Source organism: Alternaria dauci, chromosome 4, assembly GCF_042100115.1.
Source record: "Alternaria dauci strain A2016 chromosome 4, whole genome shotgun sequence".
Lineage (NCBI taxonomy): Eukaryota > Fungi > Ascomycota > Dothideomycetes > Pleosporales > Pleosporaceae > Alternaria > Alternaria dauci.
Window position 1 is genome coordinate 3,210,978 of NC_091275.1, and position 20,496 is coordinate 3,231,473.

Genomic DNA, 20,496 nt, shown 5'->3' on the forward strand with positions numbered 1-20,496 from the left:
TTAATTTTATTAAGCTAATTAAGCTAAACAAGCTAAGCTTATAAATCTTAACTATTAAGCTAATTAAGCTAAGCTAAGGTAGAGGTACCTACTAATCAAGCTAAGCTGGGGCACCCAGCTTGATTGGCTTGATTGTTGACAACTCTGCTCTCGGCGTCTCTTCGCCAGCACTGCGTGCAACCCTAGACTTGATCAAGACAAGCGAACAAAACTGGTTCCACTACGCGTTACACTCTAAGGCAGGTCCTAATCTCTGTATCATCGAGGGTGTCCAAGAAGGTCCGTTTTGACGAGTGTTGTGAGTAATCCAGCCATGCTTACGACGATTCGCATATTGGAGGTACATTGTATATAGCCATCGTGGAATACCAGAGCTCACGAGAATGAACCATCCATTGTCTGATTCAACATCTCGACCTTCTCTGGACTTCTATTGAAGAATCCACGTCTTTCCCCAATATGCGCAGCCAGTCTAGCCACTTTAGGCCCTCTGTGGCTTTCTTTTGCCCTCAGAGCAAGGCCCCCACCGAGGCGTACCTCGAGCAATTACAAAAGTACATTGTTGGAACACCTCTTCTCCAACCTTTCGCAGAGGCCATCACGTCGTTGAAAGACACGTGGGGCACACTCTGTGAGGGCCACGCGGACATTGCCAAACTCCAGTCAGGCGAACGACACGTCGCCAGTCTAGAGCGATGGATTACCGACGGGGTAGCTGGACCAGTCTCCAGTTCCATGTCGGGGATTCTAGCATTGCCGTTGTTGGTCGTCATCCAGATTTGCCAATACTTCCAGTTATTGGAGTTGCACGACCTCACACATGAGCAAATGCTGGCAAGTCTGAGGAATGGTGGCGGTGCTCAGGGATACTGCGGAGGTCTTCCTACAGCGTTCGCCGTCTCCTGCGCTAAAGACGAAGAGGATGTGGTCCGTCTTGCTACCAACGCTCTACGGTTGGCTTTTGCTGTGGGCGCGTTTGGTGAGCTGGGCGACGACGAGTCGATTGAAGGAGCGACGACCATCGCCGTGCGATTAAGAGCTTCTCAGCAAGGAGAAGAGCTCGTCGAGGGCATTCCTGGTGTAAGTCACATTCGTCCCTTGGTCCCAGCTAGGATCTCTTATGGCCCGTCCCTTCGCGGCTTTTACCAGATCGCAACTCGGCCGGTTGATGGACGCAAGCTGCGTACATCTAGCCATCCTATTTCTCGTGCGACATTCATGTGCTTACACACTTAGTGCTACATTTCGGCGATAACCGACCCAAGAACGATAAGTATTGTCGGTCCAGTCCTAGAGCTCAAGAAGGTGGCCGACAGAGCTCGTAGCCAAGGGCTACTAGTTACTGATATCCATATCCGTGGCAAAGTACACAACCCAGAGAATGCGCCTCTGGTCAAGGTGCTGTTTAATCTCTGTCAGGAGCATGATGAGATGACATTGCCTGATGCAAGTCAGCTGCGGGTTCCTGTGCGATCAAATTTGACTGGCAAGTTGCTGGACAACTGCTCGCTGACACACGAGGCGATCAACACGATCCTTGCCTCGCGATGCGAATGGTATCGGCTCTTGAAGGAGGTGACGGAAGACCTGGCAGGAAGCGGTACTGAGGCCCATACATTCGCGCTGTTTGGCATCGGAGACCCGGTCCCTCTCATGCCGTTCCACAATGCCCGGTTGCGGGTGTCGAAAGTGGAAGCTCATACCGCTATTCAGGAAGCCAGGTTGGCTGAGTACAGATAGTAAGTTGCGTGTGGAGGACGCTGTCGAAGAGCTCTACGCTCCCCTATCCTGCTTAAGTTAGCGTCACACTAACGCATGACATCAGCCCGGACGACGCCATCGCCGTTACAGGAGTTGCATGCCGACTCCCACGCGCAAACGACCTCGAAGAACTATGGCAGCTCCTCGCCGCTGGCACATCGACTTGCGAAGAGATCCGCCATGACAGAGTTCCGATGCACGAGAGCTTTCGGGCGCTCCAAAATGACAAATGGAAGCCGAAGTGGTTCGGCAACTTCATTGATGGGGCCGATGAGTTCGACTGGGCTTTCTTCCGTTCCAACGCCAAGGAGGCTGCCAGCATGGACCCTCAGCAGCGGATCTTGTTGGAACTGACCTTCCAGGCTCTGGATTCCGCAGGGTATCTCCGCAGACATGTTCGCGAGAACGGAGACAGAGTTGGCTGCTTCATTGGAGCGAGTTTCATCGAGTACACGGATAACACCAGTGCTTATGCGCCGACTGCATATACAGCGACCGGTACAATTCGCGCATTCCTCTGCGGAAAGCTCAGCTATTACTATGGCTGGACTGGTCCGGCGGAAGTCATCGATACTGCCTGCTCTTCTTCGCTTGTCGCTATCAATCGCGCGTGTCAATCCATTTGGTCGGGCGAGTGCCCTATGGCAGTCGCTGGTGGAGTCAACATCATATCTGGTGTTCACAATTACTTGAACCTTGGAAAGGCTGGCTTCCTCAGCCCGACTGGTCAATGTAAGCCATTCGACCAATCAGCAGATGGGTATTGTCGTGGGGACGGTGCTGGCATGATCGTGCTGAAGCCCTTGAAACAGGCTTTGGCAGATGGCGATCAGGTATTCGGTGTCATACCGGGATCATCGACCAACCAAGGTGGCTTGTCTGCGTCTTTGACAGTCACCCAGCCCTCGGCCCAAGTCAGCCTGTACCAGTCGATTCTCAAGCGTGCTGGCATGAGCCCAAACCATGTGTCCTACGTCGAAGCTCACGGGACTGGTACGCAAGCCGGCGATCCTCTTGAGGTTAGCAGCATCAGAGATGTTTTCGGTGGATCAGATCGACCCACGAAGATGTATCTGGGCTCTATCAAAGCCAACACCGGTCACGCAGAGTCAGCTGCAGGCGTCGCTGGAATACTCAAGGTCATTGCCATGTTGCAAAAGAAGGCAATCCCACCTCACGCATTCTTCAATTCCTTGAACCCGAAGATTCCTGCGCTAGGCCCAGACAAGATTGCTATTGCAAAGAATCTGAAACCATGGGAGGTACCCTTCCGAGCTGCGTGGGTCAACAACTACGGGGCCGGAGGAAGCAATGCATCGCTCGTTGTTTGCGAAGGGCCTCGGAAGAGTGAGGATGAAGTGTAAGTTTATATATATCAAAACTGGTAAGACCAACACTAATATGTTTGAGCAGACCAACACGCCTCCCTGCAGGTACTCGGTACCCGATCATACTGTCAGCCCACACGATTGAGAGTCTCAAGGCCCACGCAGAATCTCTGAGGTCTTACGTCAGTCGAGGAAACGTGGACCTTGCCAATCTTGCTTACACACTTTCCGAGCGACGGAAGCGACATTCTGTGGCGTGGATGACAACAGTCTCCGAGATCGCCGGCCTGCAACCAGAAATCTCCACCACTATTCGGCCATGCAACATCACGCCATCATCAAAACAGGTCGTACTGGCGTTCTCGGGCCAGAGCAAGCAGACTATTGGTCTGCCGGAGACACTGTACAAGTCTACCCCTAGGCTACGGCACTACGTCGAGGAGTGTGACGACATTCTCGTCGCCTTCGGTTGTCCATCAATCATCCCAGCCATCTTCCAAACTTCAGCCATAACCGACCCAGTCCTGTTGCAGACGGGTACCATGGCTGTGCAATACGCGAGTGCTAGGTGCTGGATAGATGCCGGCGTTCAACCAGCTTGTACCATTGGACATAGCTTTGGGGAGCTGACAGCATTGGCCGTGTCCGGTGTACTCTCTCTTGAAGACGCTCTTAAGCTTGTTGCTACACGAGCGCAGCTCATGGCGACTAAATGGGGACCGGAAAGAGGCACCATGCTTGCGATCTTCGCACCAGTCGCTATCGTCACGCGCATAGTTGAAGCTGTTGGGAACAACTCGCTAGAGATTGCCTGTTTCAATGCGCCCAACAATCAGGTCGTAGTTGGTACCCAGGCTGCAGTGGCTGATACGGAGACATTGCTGGCTACTGATCTCTCATTCAAGGGTATCAAGAGCCAAAGAGTTGACGTCACCCATGGATTCCATTCTGTCTTCACCGAACCGATTCAGGAGGACCTGGCGAAGTCCTTGGAGTCGTTGGCTTTCCAGAAAGCTTCCATTCCTATCGAGCCATGCACACAAGTACACACCAGCTCGATCACTGCTGAGCATGTTGTATCGCACCTCCGACAACCCGTCTACTTTGTGGACGCTGTTCAGCGGATAGAAGAGCGATTGGGAGGTTGCGTCTGGCTCGAGGCAGGATTTGATTCGTCCATCATTCCCATGGTCAAGCGTGCGAGTGCCAAGTCAGAATCGCACTCGTTTTACAGCATCAAGACAGCTGGTGCTGTTCATCCAACCGAGGCTCTTTCTCAAAGCACTATCGACCTGTGGAAAGAAGGAATCGACGTTACACCTTGGGCGTTCCTGTCTCCGCTCGATGCTGGGGTAGAGCCTATCTGGTTGCCCCCTTATCAGTTCCAGAGATCCAAAGCGTGGCTAGGTAAGTTGCAACTGCAAGAGAAGTACGTGAAACATATGCTGACCTGTAATTTCCTTACTGCAGAGAACGTTGATAGAGCTACTGAGCTCCAGAAGAGTATAGCCGCTCTCGTTTCGCAAAAGCCGGAGGCAGCTCCTGTTCCTGTATCCGTTTGCTTAGTGCATCATGCTGGGTCGACTGGCAGTACGGAAAAGTTCGTCATCAACAACTCAGCTAGTCGCTTCCGCGAAGTCATCAGTGGCCATGCTGTCCGAGGACGCCCGCTTTGCCCTGCTTCCATGTATATGGAGTGCGCAGCTATGTCAGCACAGCTTCTTGGTGCAGATCTCAGCTCCAAATCGCTGGTGTTTGAGGACCTGTCGTTTGAATCGCCGCTAGGCGTCAACCTAGACCGCGACGTCAGCCTGACCCTGGAGGAGACCGCCACGCAGAGCTGGAAATTTGTTCTTTCGAGTTCTCCCGGATCTGCAAGTGCTTCGACACGTGCAACTGTTCACGGCAGAGGTCAAATGCTTTTGACTGCGGAGCCGCGGTTTTCCACATACAAGCGACTCATAGCTGAACGTCTTGAATCTATTCGATCAAGTCCAAGCGCAGAGAAGCTCAACGGCGGACGAGCATACAAGCTTTTCTCAAAAGTCGTCGACTACGCCGACTTCTTTCATGGGATCAAAAGCATTGTGATAGACAAGAACGAGGCACTCGCGGAGATCCGTATGCCGGACAGTCATGTCGGAGGCGATGAGAGTTCGGTCACGAAGCACTGCGACACTGTGTCTATCGATGCTTTCATCCAGGTTTCTGGCTTGCTCATCAATAGCAGCAAGGCTTGTCCTCCGGGCCAAGTCTTCGTAGCTTCAGGTCTCGAAGACATCACCATGTCGAAACATTGCGATTTCGACGCTCATAAGGACTGGAGCGTCTACGCCATTTTCACCCTCATCGATGATGTGCACGCGACGGGTGACGTCTTCGTGTTGACCAAAGCTGGTGATTTGGCCATGACAGCTATTGGTGCCAAATTCCATCGCCTGGAAATCTCCAAGCTTGAGCGAACACTGGACGTAGCCAATGGATCGAAAGCTGTTCCAAAAGAGGATACACGTGCCCCGCTTCCCAGCCCCATGCCTTCTTTCCAGAGCTCCAGGCCTATCGCAGTCCAGACTCCTATGCCGCTAGCCCCTGACAACGACTCCGGCTTCTCTAGCGCATCCTCGGACGACGAAGGAGAATCAGATGACAGGGAGGCTCCGTTGAAGACGATGCTTTCCACATATACCGGTGCACCGGTAGACTTCATCGCCTCGAACACATGCATTGGTGACCTCGGTATCGACTCACTGGCATCTGTCGAGCTCTCAGATGAGATTAGCGAACGTTTTGGGAAACTGGTTTCACCTGGTGAGCTTTTGACGATGAGCTTTGGCGCGTTGAGCCAGATAGTGTTTCCTGGTGCCGCCAAGATAAGTCAAAAGCGCGCCATACCAACCGTGAAGCAGACCGCGGCCGCTCCGTCACCAGCTTCTGAGGCACTTGCAACGAGACCAAAGATAAACCCAAGCTCCAACCAGAATATTGTGGATTCCTCTGGCGACATTCGACGTACAAAGTTGTTTGAACTTATCTCAGAGCTTTGCGGTGCAGATGCCAGCCAAATACAAGAACACCAACTTCTCCAGGATCTCGGTTTTGACTCCTTGTCTACAACAGAACTCGGGTCTTGTATATCCGACGAGTTCGATATCGATCTTGATAGCGCCGATACTCTCCTCGATGTTTCTGTGAAGGAACTTATGCAGCTCATTGGAATATCTTCATCGAAACCCAGCTCCTCGCCCTCGGCGCCGCCAATCACACAAATGTCTGCTGCTTCTACAAGCGGTCTTGACAAGTCCGCAGGCATTGCGGATCCATTCCAATCTCTTTTAGCAGCAGAGTCTTCACTCCAAGATTATGCGATGTCTTGCCAGTTCACTGAGTACCTTGCCAAGGTCGCCGCTCGTCAAGATGAACTACTACTCGCCTATCTCGTCGAAGCTTTCCAGAAACTAGGGATCGACCTCAAGGTTATCGGTAAAGGTGAGAAGATTCCTCCCTTTACCTATCAACCCAAGCACGACAAGGTTGTCCAAAGGTACTATGAGATTCTTGAGAAGCACAGCATCATCGAAAAGAGGGGCTCGGGTCATGTCCGATCATCCGGGTCATGCACGTTCGCACCTTCCGCTCAGCTCTTGCATCAACTCATCGCCGATTTCCCACAATACAGCTGCGAGGCTGAGCTCATGGCTCTCACTGGCCCGAAGATTGCAGAGTGTTTGAGGGGATCGGAGGACCCTGTAAAGCTTCTGTTCGGCACTAGCAAGTCCCAGGAGATTGTTGGCAACTTCTACACCAAAGCTCCCATGTTCGCCACACTGACCGAAGTGCTTGTCGATTTCATGGTTCGCTTGGTCGAGAAGGCCCACGGCCCAGTCCGCATCCTCGAGGTTGGAGCCGGTATGGGTGGGACAACCAAGCGCCTTGGTGAAGCTCTCAGCGCGGTCGGCCACCCCATTGAGTATTTCTTCACAGACATATCCTCAACACTTGTTCGGAACGCATCGAAGAAGTTCAAGTACCCGTGGATGCAGTTCAAGACACTCAATCTGGAGGTCGAACCTCCCGCAGATATGGCTGGGAAATTCGACGTCGTCATCAGCACGAACTGCGTTCATGCGACAGCCAACAGGACTGATACTTGCCGCCGCATCAAACAGATGCTAAACCCCAACGGTCTATTGGTACTCAGTGAAATCACTAACATCTTTGATTGGCACGAGGTCGTCTTTGGTTTGCTAGACGGCTGGTGGCTGGCAAATGATGCCACGCATGCCATCCAGCCTCCAGCAGTCTGGATGGATTTCATGCATCAAGCCGGATTCCCTAGTGCTACTTACTCTCAGAGCACTGTGCCGGACTGCAATCTTGAACGACTGCTCGTGGCTTCTGCCCAGCAATATCCGGAGCCATCTCGTCTGGTAGAGCCACCAGTGACTGGTCTCGAGACCGTTGTTTACAAGTCCATCGATGGAGTTGAGATCGAAGCGGACGTCTACTTGCCGAACAGTCTGCCTACCAGCTCAATGCCTGTAGGTAAATAGGCCCACATATATGCTCATGGTCTTTACTAAACATCGTGCAGCATTGATGATTCACGGAGGTGGCCACATGACACTGTCGCGCAAAGCAATCAGACCAGCACAGACGAGATTCCTGCTTTCGCACAACATCCTGCCCGTCAGTGTGGACTATCGTCTGGTGCCAGAGGTCAACATCATTGAGGGACCATTTTCCGATATCCGAGATGCGTATGTTTGGATCCAGACGAAGCTGTCTGCGACCACATCCAAATACGGCATCTCTATCGACACAACTCGCATCGCCGCGATTGGATGGTCTACCGGCGCTCACCTCGCTATGAGTCTGGCCTGGACTACCAAGGAGCTGAACCTTCCACCTCCGGCTGCGGTATTGGGCTTCTACGGACCGACGGATTTTGAATCTGGCTCTCTGGAGAAACACCACAGCGAAAAGCATCACGGACAATTTCCTGCCCGCCGAATGCGGTTGGAGAAGATCATGCAGTCTTTGCCACGCACGCCTGTCTCGAATTACGGAGCCATGATGGATAGTAGTCAGTTGGGCTGGGTCAAACCCGGCGATCCACGCTCCGAACTCATCTTCGCGGTTCTCAAGGAGGGCATTGGATTGAACGTCTTGCTCTATGGTCTCTCTCAAGAAGCCTTAGCGCTGAAGCCTGACCCAGCGCTCGTTGGAGCAATCAGCCCAATGGCATATGTGCGAGAAGGGTCTTATAACGTTCCCACATTCGTCATTCATGGCACGGAGGACGAGATCGTTCCGTTCAAGACAGCCGAGTTATTCATCAAGGAGCTGGAGAAATCTGGCGTGGAATGCGGCTTTCTGCCAATCCCAGGCGCGAAGCACATTCATGACTTGCATTTGAAACCGGGCAGCAAGGAGTGGAGGGATCAAGTTGAGCCAGGATATCGGTTTCTTTTCGATATACTCGATGTGTCCGCTTGAACAGTTACCTTATTCGACGTAGCACGGGATTTTTCTGGAATCGATCCGTACTCATCTCTAGTAGACTGTGATTTTCATCTTGCAAGAGTGGTAAATGTGCGAACCTCGTGATGATCGGCGTAACACGTCTGGCAAGCAACTTTGCCATGCGCCCACTCGCTTGTCGATGAGATGAGCAGCTCAACCGAAGTCAAGCAGCATCATTGATAGTATACCGAAATGGAGCGCACCACTCATGCCATCATTGTTTATGGTATGTATCTCTTATCGTCCGACATCGCCCCTGGAAGAATACCTGTCTTTTAGAGAAAAGATCGTATCTATTACGGACCGAATATAACCCCTAGACCCTACATCTGCCAGCGGCAAATACGAATTGGACCGAAAACCGGCGGGCAGACAAATATGCATTCAGTCTGCTAGCATGTCTGGTGACACGCGATGCGGGACTGGGTCAACCAGATGCATGCAACTAGTGTAATACAAAAGATGCTAAAAGGTAGCTGGCACCCGAATCTATACCATCGTCCTCACTAAGGCCGTTTTCCAGCATCAGTATAACTCTCCCGAAGCACGAGTGCCAGTTACTACAGCGAAAATGGGTGACACATCTCAAGACCAAAAGAGAAAGATCACTCAGGAGGAAGAAGACCAAATATGGTCTTGGAACGCCTCTCTGCCACCAAAGCCTCACCTCACGATCGCCCAAGCGTTCTCTGCACAAGTAAAACGCTCACCTGACGCATCCGCCATCGACGCCCCAGACGGCACGCTAACATATGCGCAACTCGACGACTACTCAACGCGCCTGGCTCGACATCTCCGCACTATTCTGGATGGCATCACGGCCGATGACATTGTTCCAATCTGTTTCGACAAGTCCATCTGGCTGATCGTCTGCATGATGGCTGTGTCGAAAGCGGGGATGGCGTATTCGACCCTTGATCCTGCGAATCCAACTGAGCGGTTGCATGCGTGTCTATCCACGGTCAGCCCTCGAGCAATGTTAGTAGAGGAAAAGTTCAAGCAGAGATTTCCTGAAGAGAATGGGATGCAACTGGTGGCGAACGTGCCCGACATATGCAGTGCTGGCTCTGAAGTTCAAGCAAACGATGGTGCTGACTTGCCTATTCATCTACCCGACGATCTTGCCTACGTATGTTTCACGTCTGGATCGACGGGTTTACCCAAGGTAGTTCAGCATACGCAGAGCAGTGCGGTTTCAAACGTCGTGCATGGCCGCGGTTACGGAATCAACAGCCGCGTTCTCAACTTCGCCTCGCCGGCTTTCGCTGCCAGCGTGGTGACTACATTGAAAACGCTGTGCAACGGCGGGGTACTGGTTCTTCCACCAGAGCGAGAACGCATGGGCGGTATAGCGAACTTCATTACCAGGAAGGGGGTCACAGCAACATTCCTCACGCCCACACTGTTGAACCTGTTGAAGCCGGAAGAGGTGTCTTGCCTACAGTTACTCATTGTTGGTGGTGAGCCTGTTCCCCAACGCCTCATCAACATCTGGGCACCCCGGCTAGCACTTATGGACGCCATCGGCATGACAGAGGGTGTGGGTATTGCAAATGCTATCGATGTCAGTGGAAAAAAGTGTAGGGCGCGACAGTTCATGACGGGTTGTGCTTGGATCGTGGACCAAGACGATGCGAACACTCTGGCGCCGATTGGAGAAACAGGAGAGCTGCTTTTCGAAGGACCAGCGTTGTGCCAGGGATATCGAAACGACCCAGAAGCTAATGCAAAGGCATTCATTGTGGGGCCACCGACATGGGCAGAAAAGAGGGGAGAACAGCGACCGCGGAGGTTGTTCCGAACCGGAGACTTGGCAAAGTATGTGGAGGATGGGGTTGTCCAGATCGTGGGGAGGAAAGACACGCGTGTCAAGCTGCACGGGCAGCGTTTTGAGTTAGGAGAGGTGGAGAAGTCCATGCTCGATATCCTTCCGCCGAGCGTGACTGTTGCAGCGGAGATTGTGGAACCCACGAGCGGTACTGGGCCCATGCTTGTTGCCTTCATCCATGGCTTGTCAGCGGACTTTTCCAGCGAGGTTAGACAGCTGAGAGAGAGGCTAGCAACTACACTTCCGGATCACATGGTACCCCGCGGATTCGTGGAGCTCAAGGAACGACCATTGAATCCATCCGGCAAACTCGATCGGAAACTGTTGCGCAAACAAGCTGCCGAGATGCCGCTGGTCGAATTGGTAAAACACACTGGTTCTTTGGACAAGGCCACGCCAGTAACCCCGCAAGAGAAGACGATGCAGGGCTTATGGAGTAGTGTGCTGGGTCTTCCTATGGAGTACATCGGGTTGCAAGATGACTTCTTCCACCTGGGTGGTGATTCTTTGCACTGTATCAAGTTGATTGCGGAAGCACGATCGAAGCAGATTGGTCTTACCATCGAAGATATTCTCGAACATCGGACTCTTCAGGTCATGAGCAAAGCAGCCAGCTTCGGGGTGAACGTCCAGTCGACTGAGCAAGAAAACGAGGAACTAACATACACGATAACCGAAATCGCTCCAAGTATCTCACCAGAAGATGTCGAAGAAATTGCCCCAGCGACAGATTGGCAAGCTTGGTGTATCGGTCAAGGTCTGCTCAAGTCTCATGGCTGGCATGACTACATGATCTTCAAGTTTGCCAAAGCGCTGGATGTTGAGAAGCTGCGATATGCTTGCCAACAGCTTATAGACCGGCATGCGCTTCTACGAACAGTATTCGTTGCAAAGGCAAGGAAGACCTTCCAGGTTGTTCTGAGCTCTAAGGCATACCCCTTCCATTTCACCTTGGTACAGGCGAGTGACGGTCAGAATGTGGATGAGCTTGTCAAAAGCACCATTCAGCAGGACATGAGGCGACAAACTCAACTCGGTGATCCATTGGTAACTTTCGCTCTTGTGCAAAACCCAACGGAGAACACAAACCAACTGATCCTCCGAATCTCTCACGCTCAGTACGACGCACTCAGTCTTGACAAGCTGTGGCGACCGTTGGAAGCGCTGTATCTTGACAAGTCACTGGAAGTTATTCCTTTCACCAGATTCTGCGCAGAAGCGTCGCTAGCCAGCAAGAAATCTGAATCTTTTTGGAAAGGGGCCTTGGCCGATAGCGCAATGAGCGAAGTGCGTCCTCAAGCCCGTCCCAGCATCGACTATCCTATCAATACCGCCGTCAAAGCAGTAATCCCATTGGTGGACTTGAAAACATCTGGTTACACGAGCGCAACCGCCGTTCTTGCGTCCTGGTCGATCGTCCTGTCGAAGCTCACAAACAAAGACTCCGTTGTGTTTGGATACATAACTTCCGGAAGACATCTGCCTATGCCTGGCATTTCGGACATTCTCGGACCATGCATGAACATCTTACCTTTGCGTACCAATGTCGTGTCGACTGCGCCAACCTCTTCGCTTCTCAGCTCGGTCCAAGGCGATTACCTCAAGTCACTTCAGCACGGCCATCTCGGACATAACCGCATCATTGAGAACTGCACCAACTGGCCTCGGTGGACGCGCTTCTCTACAGTAGTCAACCATCTCAGCTTCGAGCTCGTTAAGCCGCCATTCTCTGGAATTGGGGAGTGCGAGTTTAGCGTTTATGAGCCAGAGCATGACAAATCCGACCTATGGTTACAAACGTTTGCTCGTAATGACAAGCTAGAAGTTGAGTTGAGGTATTCGACGGAGGCTTTCCCGGAAGGTTGGGTGAAGACAGTACTGGACAGCTTCATCAAGACATACCAACAACTACCTGGTGTACTGGAGCGGCCACTGGCGGACGCCCTTCCTCAGCTGAATACGATTGCGCCCCATAATGCTTCAATCCACCGTGAAGGACCGGTGAAAGAGTCGTCAATGCCAGGAACAGATCATCCCAAGGCTTTGCAAGAGTTGGTGCTATTGGCTTGGAAGTCAGTCTTGGGACCCGACTTTAAGTCGTATCCTGGATTTACAGACAAGACTCCATTCTATGAGATCTGGGGCAGTAGCATCGCCGCTGCAGCGTTCGCTTCAGAATACTCGAGGATGGGTCTTGCTGTCAGCAGTGAGGATGTATTCGGCTCTCCTTCTATCTCAGAGATGACTGCGAATTTGTCGACTCGTACGAAGGGCGATACTGGTAAAGCTAGTTAGCATGCGCTTCCGTAGTGGGTTGGTGGTGTTTAAGACGGATGCGTGCGATAGTAACACCCATATCACAATACAATCTCTGGCAGTTGCGCGAATAGCGACCACCTTGTATATCAGAGCGGATGTTTTGGCAAGCGATACTAGGAGTGATATCATCCGTGCGTGGTGATTTTGGTCTACCAAAACACTAGAATGCTTGTTAGGTGTACTAAGCGACGATTGTAGGATTGATTCGGTTGCCGCTGGTACGGGACCCCGATCATTGTTTCCAACTACACACCAGTGATGACCACGGTACTACTATGACCCTTGAGACATACAGTGTAGTCGATGCACCTCCATCCGTATACGGTCTCTAAGAACTTCTCCTTCCGTACGGCTCGAATGGGAAAATCGCCGCAATCAGCGCCATGAAGATATACAGCGCCGCACAGATGTATATCGGAACAGCAGTTCCAGTCTGGTTCCATACGTTAGCAACTAATACCACTAGATCATCATAGCGAGCACATGCTGGAAGAGAACCCAGGCTGCTGCTTTATACCCAACTTTACCCTTCCTCGACGAAGTAACCTCAGGGTATCCACAGCTCCCTCTGCCAAAAGCTACAAAGGAAGAAAAGAGAAAACACTCACGTCAGCAACCGTAGCAATAACCGCACTCAGGATCCCCATGATCCGATTCCATCCAATCGCAATCCCATTGCCAGTACCCCTGTGCGCGCTCGGTAGCACTTCTGGCGTATACGCATACAGCGTGCCGTAATAAATGTTAAGACAGAAGTTGATGATGCACGTAAACGCCACATTCTGCACCGCAGTGCGAACCTGTGTGTACGCGAAGAAGAACGCCATGGTAACCAATGCGCCAATGACCATGGTATATTTCCGACCGAGAGGCGTATGGCACATGTAGCCCGCTAGCACGGGACCCCAGATACCGCTGAAGTTGACGAGCGTGTAGTTCCGCCACGTGATGGAGGGTGAGGGTTCACCAAAGGCGGCGCCGCGGGAACGAAGGTAGGCGGGGAGAAAGACGTTGTAGAGCGGGTACGCAAGACCGATTAGGGTCCAAGATAGCCAGATTAAACTCGTTGAGATGCCGATTCTGCGCGTGGAATAAAGACCGCGGAGGTGCATTGCGATTTCTCCAAAACCCCATTTACTCTTGTTTCCTCGCGATGCAACGCGATCTACAATACCGCATTCTTGCATCTGGGCGAGCGTGAGACTGCAGGGGCGGTTGTACTTTGTTGCGATGAATTGGAGAGTTTCGACGCATTCTGCGTCTTTTCCTTCGCTGACGAGGAACTTGGGCGTCTCTTTTAGTCGGATGACGGTAATGCGGAGGATGGACATGACGAAGACTAGGGAGCCAGAGGCATACCAGACGTACCGCCAACCTTGGTTGTTGGACTTTGTGCAAGGGCCGGCTGAGGGGTCAATGGATGGATCTGCGCAGCTGAAGTTTGGCAGGAAGGCCCAGGCGAAGAAACCGGCGACGAGTTGGCCGACGCCTGTTCGATGTGTTAGTATGCAGTATGCTTTAGTACCTGTTTGCTGCGCTCTGCTCGATTGAGAGTCGGGAAGTGCGTACCCCACCAAGCCGCCATGAGCGTAAGCATCCACTGCCTATAACTAGGCAGATACTCCAAGAAGACTGCTGTATCCAGCACCAAGTTACCCCCAGCACCGAAAGAACTCAGGCATACGAACAAGCCCAAGACTTCCCAATTGGGGCTTGCACCAGCCACTGTGAAGACGCAGGTACGGGATCAGTCAAAGTCCCACGTCCATTTTGTACAGTTGCAACTCACCAATCGCGAAGACGGAGCAGATCAGCAAACTAACGTTAAACGCCGTCTTTCGTCCAATGATATCGGCAGACATGCCCCAGAATAAAGCGCCAGCGAGCATACCAACGTACGCAGCGATGGTCAATCCGTTTTCGTAGGAAGGCTTGAACTCGAGGGTGGCCTGGGCAGCGATGACGGACTGGATAAGTAAGATGAGCGAGTCGACAGCGTAGCCAAAACCGTTCAAGACGAAGAGCTGGATCGGATTAGAGACGTCCAAGAACTTCCAGAAACGCAATACATACCTTCCATTGATACGTCGTGAACCCGATCTGCAAACACCCAAGTCATCAGCAAGCACAACCAATCTCTTCTCCAAAGCCAAGAAACTCACCTCGTCGATAGCATTATTAACCAAATGCATCTTCGCATTCAGCACCGGATCCGTGTGCTCGAGCTGCAGAATATCGTCTTTGCCCAAACTCCTCGTTTCGCCATGTGCATTTTGCTGCTCGACATCGTGGTCCTGGTCCCGTTCCTGCTCCTGCACCACCTTCTTATCTCCAAGCTTATCTGTATCCTCCATCTTTCGGCACGCAGAGCAACACGACGAAGCACCAAGATAGCTTTTGCTCAGATAAAAAAGCTTTTTGTCTTAAGAGTTCGCACACGACACCCAGTAGCGAGAAAAGAAAAAACAACCAGGAATGATGCGTCGTGCCAAACTCAAGGCAAGTGTATGACGGAGGGGAGAAGAAAGAGCACGCATGCGAGGGGTAGGTAACACTCAACCGACCATCTACCCGCGCATCGCTATAGCGCCGATATCTATCAACCAAGACATCATCCTCTTATCCCAATTTTTTCCCTTCGGCGCGCCGCACCCAATGCGCCGTCCGATCCCACCACGTTTCCATCGCTTGGCCCGAACGGCAGCAACGCGTGTCAACGAATCACAAAGACCGGTTGCGAGGACGGGAGCGGGGGTGTGATTGGCTGGGAGCGGGACGCGGCTGGGGTACGAGGTCTTGGAAAGTCTTGGGTTTTGGCAGTGGGTAGCGATACCGCCCGCAGCGGCGGGAAAGCGTGTACGGGTCATGGAATCGGATGGCGGGTGGGTGTGGAGATACGCGCGAGGTGGTGGTAGGATATGGAGATCGGGTGCGTGTTGTAGAGCTGTTGATATCGATGGACAAAGGGTAAAAGAATACACATGTCGCGAAACGAGAGCGACCCTAGTTGAGGTTATCTGCATTCATTGTAATCTATCTTTTTAAACCACGACTCGCACTTATCATCGCGCCGTGGAAGCCCTGCTAGATGAATGATAAGAACACGCTGCTGCTATAAGACCGGCGGCAGAAGAAAAAGGCCATGTACATGATATCGCCGAGGGAGTAGCAGACCTAGTATCCCAAACGCCATGCTTAACACAAGGTATACGCAACCATCAAATCCGGAAGAACAACTGAACCCAATATGAAAAGGCCTACTGCTGGCCTGGGGTCTGCGTATGGGTATCTTCTTCGGTGCTAGCAATTGCACTGTCGCCGTCCGCCATCATCGTAATTGGTGTAGGCGCGATCCGCCGTCTCTTGCTCTCTCGCGCATCTGCGTCCGGTTCTGGCACCGCATGTAGCTCTCGCTTCTTGGAGGTTGAGGATACATCGTCACGGTCAGACTCGCTCATTTCGCTTTCTCTGCGTCCGACGTGTCCGATGTTGGGCATACCGCTGACTGAGCTGCTTGCACTGTGAGTCGCGCCTTGTCCGTGAGCTGGTGTAAGAGGTGGTGTCCACATTGGTACAGGTCCAGAATTGGCGGCAGCTATGCTAGGAACTGACGACATGGCCGGGGTGGGAGCGTTCATGTTGTTCTGGTCACTCGCACCTGGAGCAAAGGATGAAGCAGTAGCAATGCTGGAAACGGAGTTGCTCCTTGTGGGGCTGCCGGGTCTTGCGGGGACGAACGAGCTCGGAGAGGCTGGAAAGCCTGCAGATGGTTGCCGCTGCATAGGTGGCGCGGTTGCCGTCGCAGTAGCTGACATGCTTCCGGTCGTTGGTGTAGGAGTTGGGGTAGAATTGTTCGATGCATGGCCTCCTGTCGTATTGATCGCAGCAGGAGTTTGCTGTGGTCGACTATGGACAGCTAATGGTCCAGTGTATTTCTCCCCGAGTTCGCCGGGTGCAAATGTAACCGATGAACAGAAGCCATCAGAGGAGCTCATCAACAGCATAGAGCCATCATTGGACCTATTGATTTGTTAGCCGAGTCCAAAGCGGAAGTGTTGTCCAATTACTTACCAAGTAATATCAGTGAAAGTCGCAAAGTGCAGGTTGCTAACAATGCACAGTGGTTTTTGTTGTTGCGTATCATAAATGTGGATGGCGTCTTGCGTCGCAACAGCATAGATCATACGATACGGCAGAGTGAAAGCTGAAGGAGGCCCGGCGGGCACCCCGGATTGAGATGGAGCTTCGCCGTCGGTGGGCTTTGGTGACGGTGCCGAGAGGCTTGGAGAAGGTGACGGTGCACTTGTGATGGGCGGAGGGTCCATGGATGAATGGGATGTAGGAGGCTTCGAAGGCATGACTGGCTCAGGCAAGGACGGAATCTCGTCGTCCATGTTTGAAGTGTCGATGGTGATCTGCCGTGTTGGTGGAACGGACTGGCGCAGGGTATAGTATACTGGCGAGCAACGAACAGCAACCGACGGCTTCTTGTGACCCGGAAGATACGCGACCGGAGGCTTGTTCAGCCCTGCACGGGTATATATGTACACTGTGTTCGTGATATCCTCGGCGGGTTTCGATTCGCCAATCGACGGATGTATCGCTTTGTATTGGCCCGCGGGTGTGAAGAGCAAGCTGCCATCGGGCGCGAACGTAAGGCGTCGGAAGAACGAGGTCAAGGTTTCGTTGAAGTAGATGGGTGCATTGCGGACCCCAATTGTGCCGATGCTGCTGATACTGGGCGAGTTGGGCATGACTGCAGGTAGTGGCATCGAGGGAGCCGGTGAGGCGGAGCGGCGCATCGAGGGAGAGGAGCCGAAAGACGAACGACGGCTGTGCGAGGTTGGCGGCGGATGCATGGTCGGGAGGGCCAGTGATTGCGGTGTGCCAGGCATCGACGGCACCGGCGAGCCGATTGCCATTGAGTCGGCCACAAAGGACGCTCGGCCGCCAAAGTCTGGAGGCGCAGGGCTGTTCGAGGATACACGTCGCGCGGGCAGGTCCATCTTGGTGACCTTGCTGTGCTGAGCCAACGAGAATTGGCCGTCCTTGTTCTTCAATGTGTAGATGTGTACGGACCGATCGGACGACTGGGTTGCAATGTATTCGTTCATGGGGTCCCACGCCACGCCTTGCACGTAGTGGTTGTGCTCAGCAATCTGGCGAACGATGCTTCCTAAATATTATTGAGCAATTTTCGGAGTGGTGCCAGGGAAGATGTCGTACCAGTTTGAGCGTTGTATATGCGGGCAATGTTATCCATGCTTCCTGTGATGAAGAAGACGCCATCTGGTGACCAGGCAAGGTCGTAGATCTCAGAGCCTATAGACCTGCACATGGCCTTGACCCGCCATGTCTCTTTGTCTTCAAGACCCTCTTCGAAGTTGTGCGTGGTCTGGTTCTCAGCTGGGACCCAGAGCAGGATGTTGCCATCATCGCCGGCGCTCGCGAGCATTTCACCTACAACAGGTTAGTTGCTGTTCTCGTTTGCATCTGCAGGAGCGAAATACCTCGCGGACACCATCGTACCACATTCACAGCCTGTGTGTGCTTTACGAGGGTTGACAGATAGGTGACCCTGCGCTCTTCGCCATGTGTCTCAACGTTCCAAAGCTATTGTACACATCAGCGCAAGTCTACGTCATTGTGATGTTGATGTCGACGCACCCGGACGTTGTTGTCTCCGCCAGCTGTTGCGAGGCGTCCCTTGCCATGCGGCTCAAAGTGAGCTGAGTATATGGGAGCATTCTCGTTGTGCCAGGACACCAAAAGCGGAGCAGCCTTCATTTTCGGCAAAGCTGCGGCTCATGGGCCCTTTCAAGAATCGAGGTTCTGGATAGCAAGTCGTATCGAAGCGTGTACGTGGAGGTATGCGTCAAGTGTCGGGTTGTTGGTGGCAGACAGTGATTGCGTCGCTGGGAGAGGGTGCCGGGTGTGCTGATTGCAGAGGATGGTTTGTGAGGGGTCAAGAGAGAAGAGCAGCGAATATAGTTTCGGGTCGTGGATGCAATGTTTTCTTTGGGAGCGTGCAGATCTCTCGAGACGGTCTTTGAGGTGCCTGATGCTAGGGTCGCGACGATTCCGCGTCGCCTGCTAGCTTGATCAGCAAAGCTTATTGGGTCTAGTTTCACGGTCGGATGCACCGGGCACGGCGCCCTCTTTATAAAGCGGGCGTATGCTGCGGCAAGGACGCGTCTTGGGGCGTTGGTTCTCGTGTGCCGCTATATTGCTGTCGATGGGCTCCCCGACTGTCTGTATAGCCGCCTGGAGACGAGTTTGTCAATGTCGCTCCTTTCCATCACCCCGGTGACAGCGAGCTAAAAGGTGAGACACAAGCGAGATATGGGCCTCTTGCAGCGCCACTTATGCATCCAACAACGAGTTACGTTTCTTATCATTTATGCGGCACGAACGACTGACCCATTGTTTTGACCGTGCACGGGCCTAGACTGCAAGATCGGGATTCTGACAAGACGAGGCCAATACATCCATCCACACTATCCTAGTACGATGCATCACTTGATACACCGGTCCACTCATGGCCTCTTGGTTTGTAACAAAAGCAGGTTATACGCCAAAAAACTTCAATTCCCCCCGTCACCGTTGCCGAACAAAAGCATGCAGTAGAATTCTCCGTTCCGCCATCTTCCAGCTGAATGTGCATCTACCATGTCAGACCATGGGCCCACCCGCCTTGAAACCGAGCTCGAGCTCTTAGAGGCCATGTATCCTGAACAGACGCACCACGACCCCAAGTCACGCGAGTTAAAGTTCTCACACGACAGCCATGCATCGCTCCTTCTTCGGTTGCCGGAGCGGTATCCGGAATTAGGATTGCCGGACGTCATCTCTGCGACTGACGCAGCAAAGAACGACCTGCGGACACGTGTGAAAGATGCGGTCAAGGAGCTTGGTTTGGCGGAGGGAGAAGAAGCGCTTGATGCCATCATCGCTGCTTTCCAGCAGGTCGTTGAATCTGCTCCTGTTGCGTCTGATGCAATTAGCGACGCGACGGCAGGTGCCAATGGCAGCACCTTCAAAACCGTCATCGTCTGGCTGCACCATCTTCTGAACACCAATAAACGCAAGAGTGCTCTCTTACCTCCAGAAGTGACGCCTCCCGTATCTGGAATCACCAAGCCTGGTTATCCCGGCGTTCTCGTCTACTCTGGTCCATTTACAGCTGTCACAGAGCATGTCAATGATCTAAAAGCGAAGAACTGGCAAGCGTTCCAGGTACGCTACGAAGAAGAAGAGCTCTGGCACTTTGCGCATGGTATGGGCGTCGTAGAGGTGGAGAGTATGAGTGAGGTCGTCAAGAGCGTCGAAACTGAAGGCGCGACTGGAAATACACAGAAAGAAAAGCTCTTAAAGGCCATTGGTATAAGATGAGGTACTAGGGTAACATATAGCGCTGCTGTTACACGCATACAGGGGAGGGCGCGTAGGCCAGATTTATATTGGCTGCGTTCGCGAAGCCAACTCAGCACACAGCATATGGATTCAGTATGCCCGCTTAGCTTCTGCCTCAGCCTGACATCTTCCATCCCAACTTCCGGCACGACAGAGAGTCTTCGATGCAAATAACACACGGATCTTTCTCATTTATTCCCTTCCATCATCATAACACGATCGATAGTTATGCGGTCCAAAGGCAGCGAGTCCGTCGCTTCCGAACGCCCTGCATCTCCGATAACACCCGCGGATATGGTCAAGCGATGCTCGAATTGCAACAGT

General features: G+C 52.6%; 5 protein-coding genes across 5 annotated transcripts; 3 read left to right on the top strand and 2 right to left on the bottom strand.

Annotated features, from left to right (window-relative positions):
- Positions 1 to 459: 459 nt before the first annotated feature.
- On the top strand, positions 460 to 8,585 carry ACET3X_005566 (uncharacterized protein; the record flags this gene model as incomplete). The annotated part of the gene is made up of 5 exons (XM_069451785.1): positions 460 to 1,080; positions 1,237 to 1,739; positions 1,826 to 3,121; positions 3,175 to 7,631; positions 7,681 to 8,585. The coding sequence occupies 5 exons, from the start codon at positions 460 to 462 to the stop codon at positions 8,583 to 8,585; spliced, it is 7,782 nt and encodes a 2,593-aa protein (XP_069307610.1).
- A 598-nt stretch (positions 8,586 to 9,183) lies between these two features.
- ACET3X_005567 (uncharacterized protein) lies at positions 9,184 to 12,735 on the top strand (the record flags this gene model as incomplete). The annotated part of the gene is made up of 1 exon (XM_069451786.1): positions 9,184 to 12,735. The coding sequence occupies one exon, from the start codon at positions 9,184 to 9,186 to the stop codon at positions 12,733 to 12,735; it is 3,552 nt and encodes a 1,183-aa protein (XP_069307611.1).
- Positions 12,736 to 13,087: 352 nt separating this feature from the next.
- On the bottom strand, positions 13,088 to 15,113 carry ACET3X_005568 (uncharacterized protein; the record flags this gene model as incomplete). Its single annotated transcript, XM_069451787.1, has 6 exons — positions 13,088 to 13,192; positions 13,368 to 14,248; positions 14,329 to 14,484; positions 14,549 to 14,783; positions 14,833 to 14,859; positions 14,922 to 15,113. The coding sequence occupies 6 exons, from the start codon at positions 15,111 to 15,113 to the stop codon at positions 13,088 to 13,090; spliced, it is 1,596 nt and encodes a 531-aa protein (XP_069307612.1).
- Positions 15,114 to 15,775: 662 nt separating this feature from the next.
- On the bottom strand, positions 15,776 to 19,100 carry ACET3X_005569 (uncharacterized protein). The gene is made up of 5 exons (XM_069451788.1): positions 18,427 to 19,100; positions 18,270 to 18,372; positions 17,986 to 18,219; positions 16,831 to 17,935; positions 15,776 to 16,779 (listed from the first exon to the last, which is right to left on the bottom strand). Exons 1-5 carry the CDS (start codon positions 18,544 to 18,546, stop codon positions 16,017 to 16,019), a joined length of 2,325 nt encoding a protein of 774 aa, XP_069307613.1. The 5' UTR covers positions 18,547 to 19,100; the 3' UTR covers positions 15,776 to 16,016.
- Positions 19,101 to 19,428: 328 nt separating this feature from the next.
- Positions 19,429 to 20,151, top strand: ACET3X_005570 (uncharacterized protein; the record flags this gene model as incomplete). The annotated part of the gene is made up of 1 exon (XM_069451789.1): positions 19,429 to 20,151. One exon carries the CDS (start codon positions 19,429 to 19,431, stop codon positions 20,149 to 20,151), a length of 723 nt encoding a protein of 240 aa, XP_069307614.1.
- Positions 20,152 to 20,496: the final 345 nt, after the last annotated feature.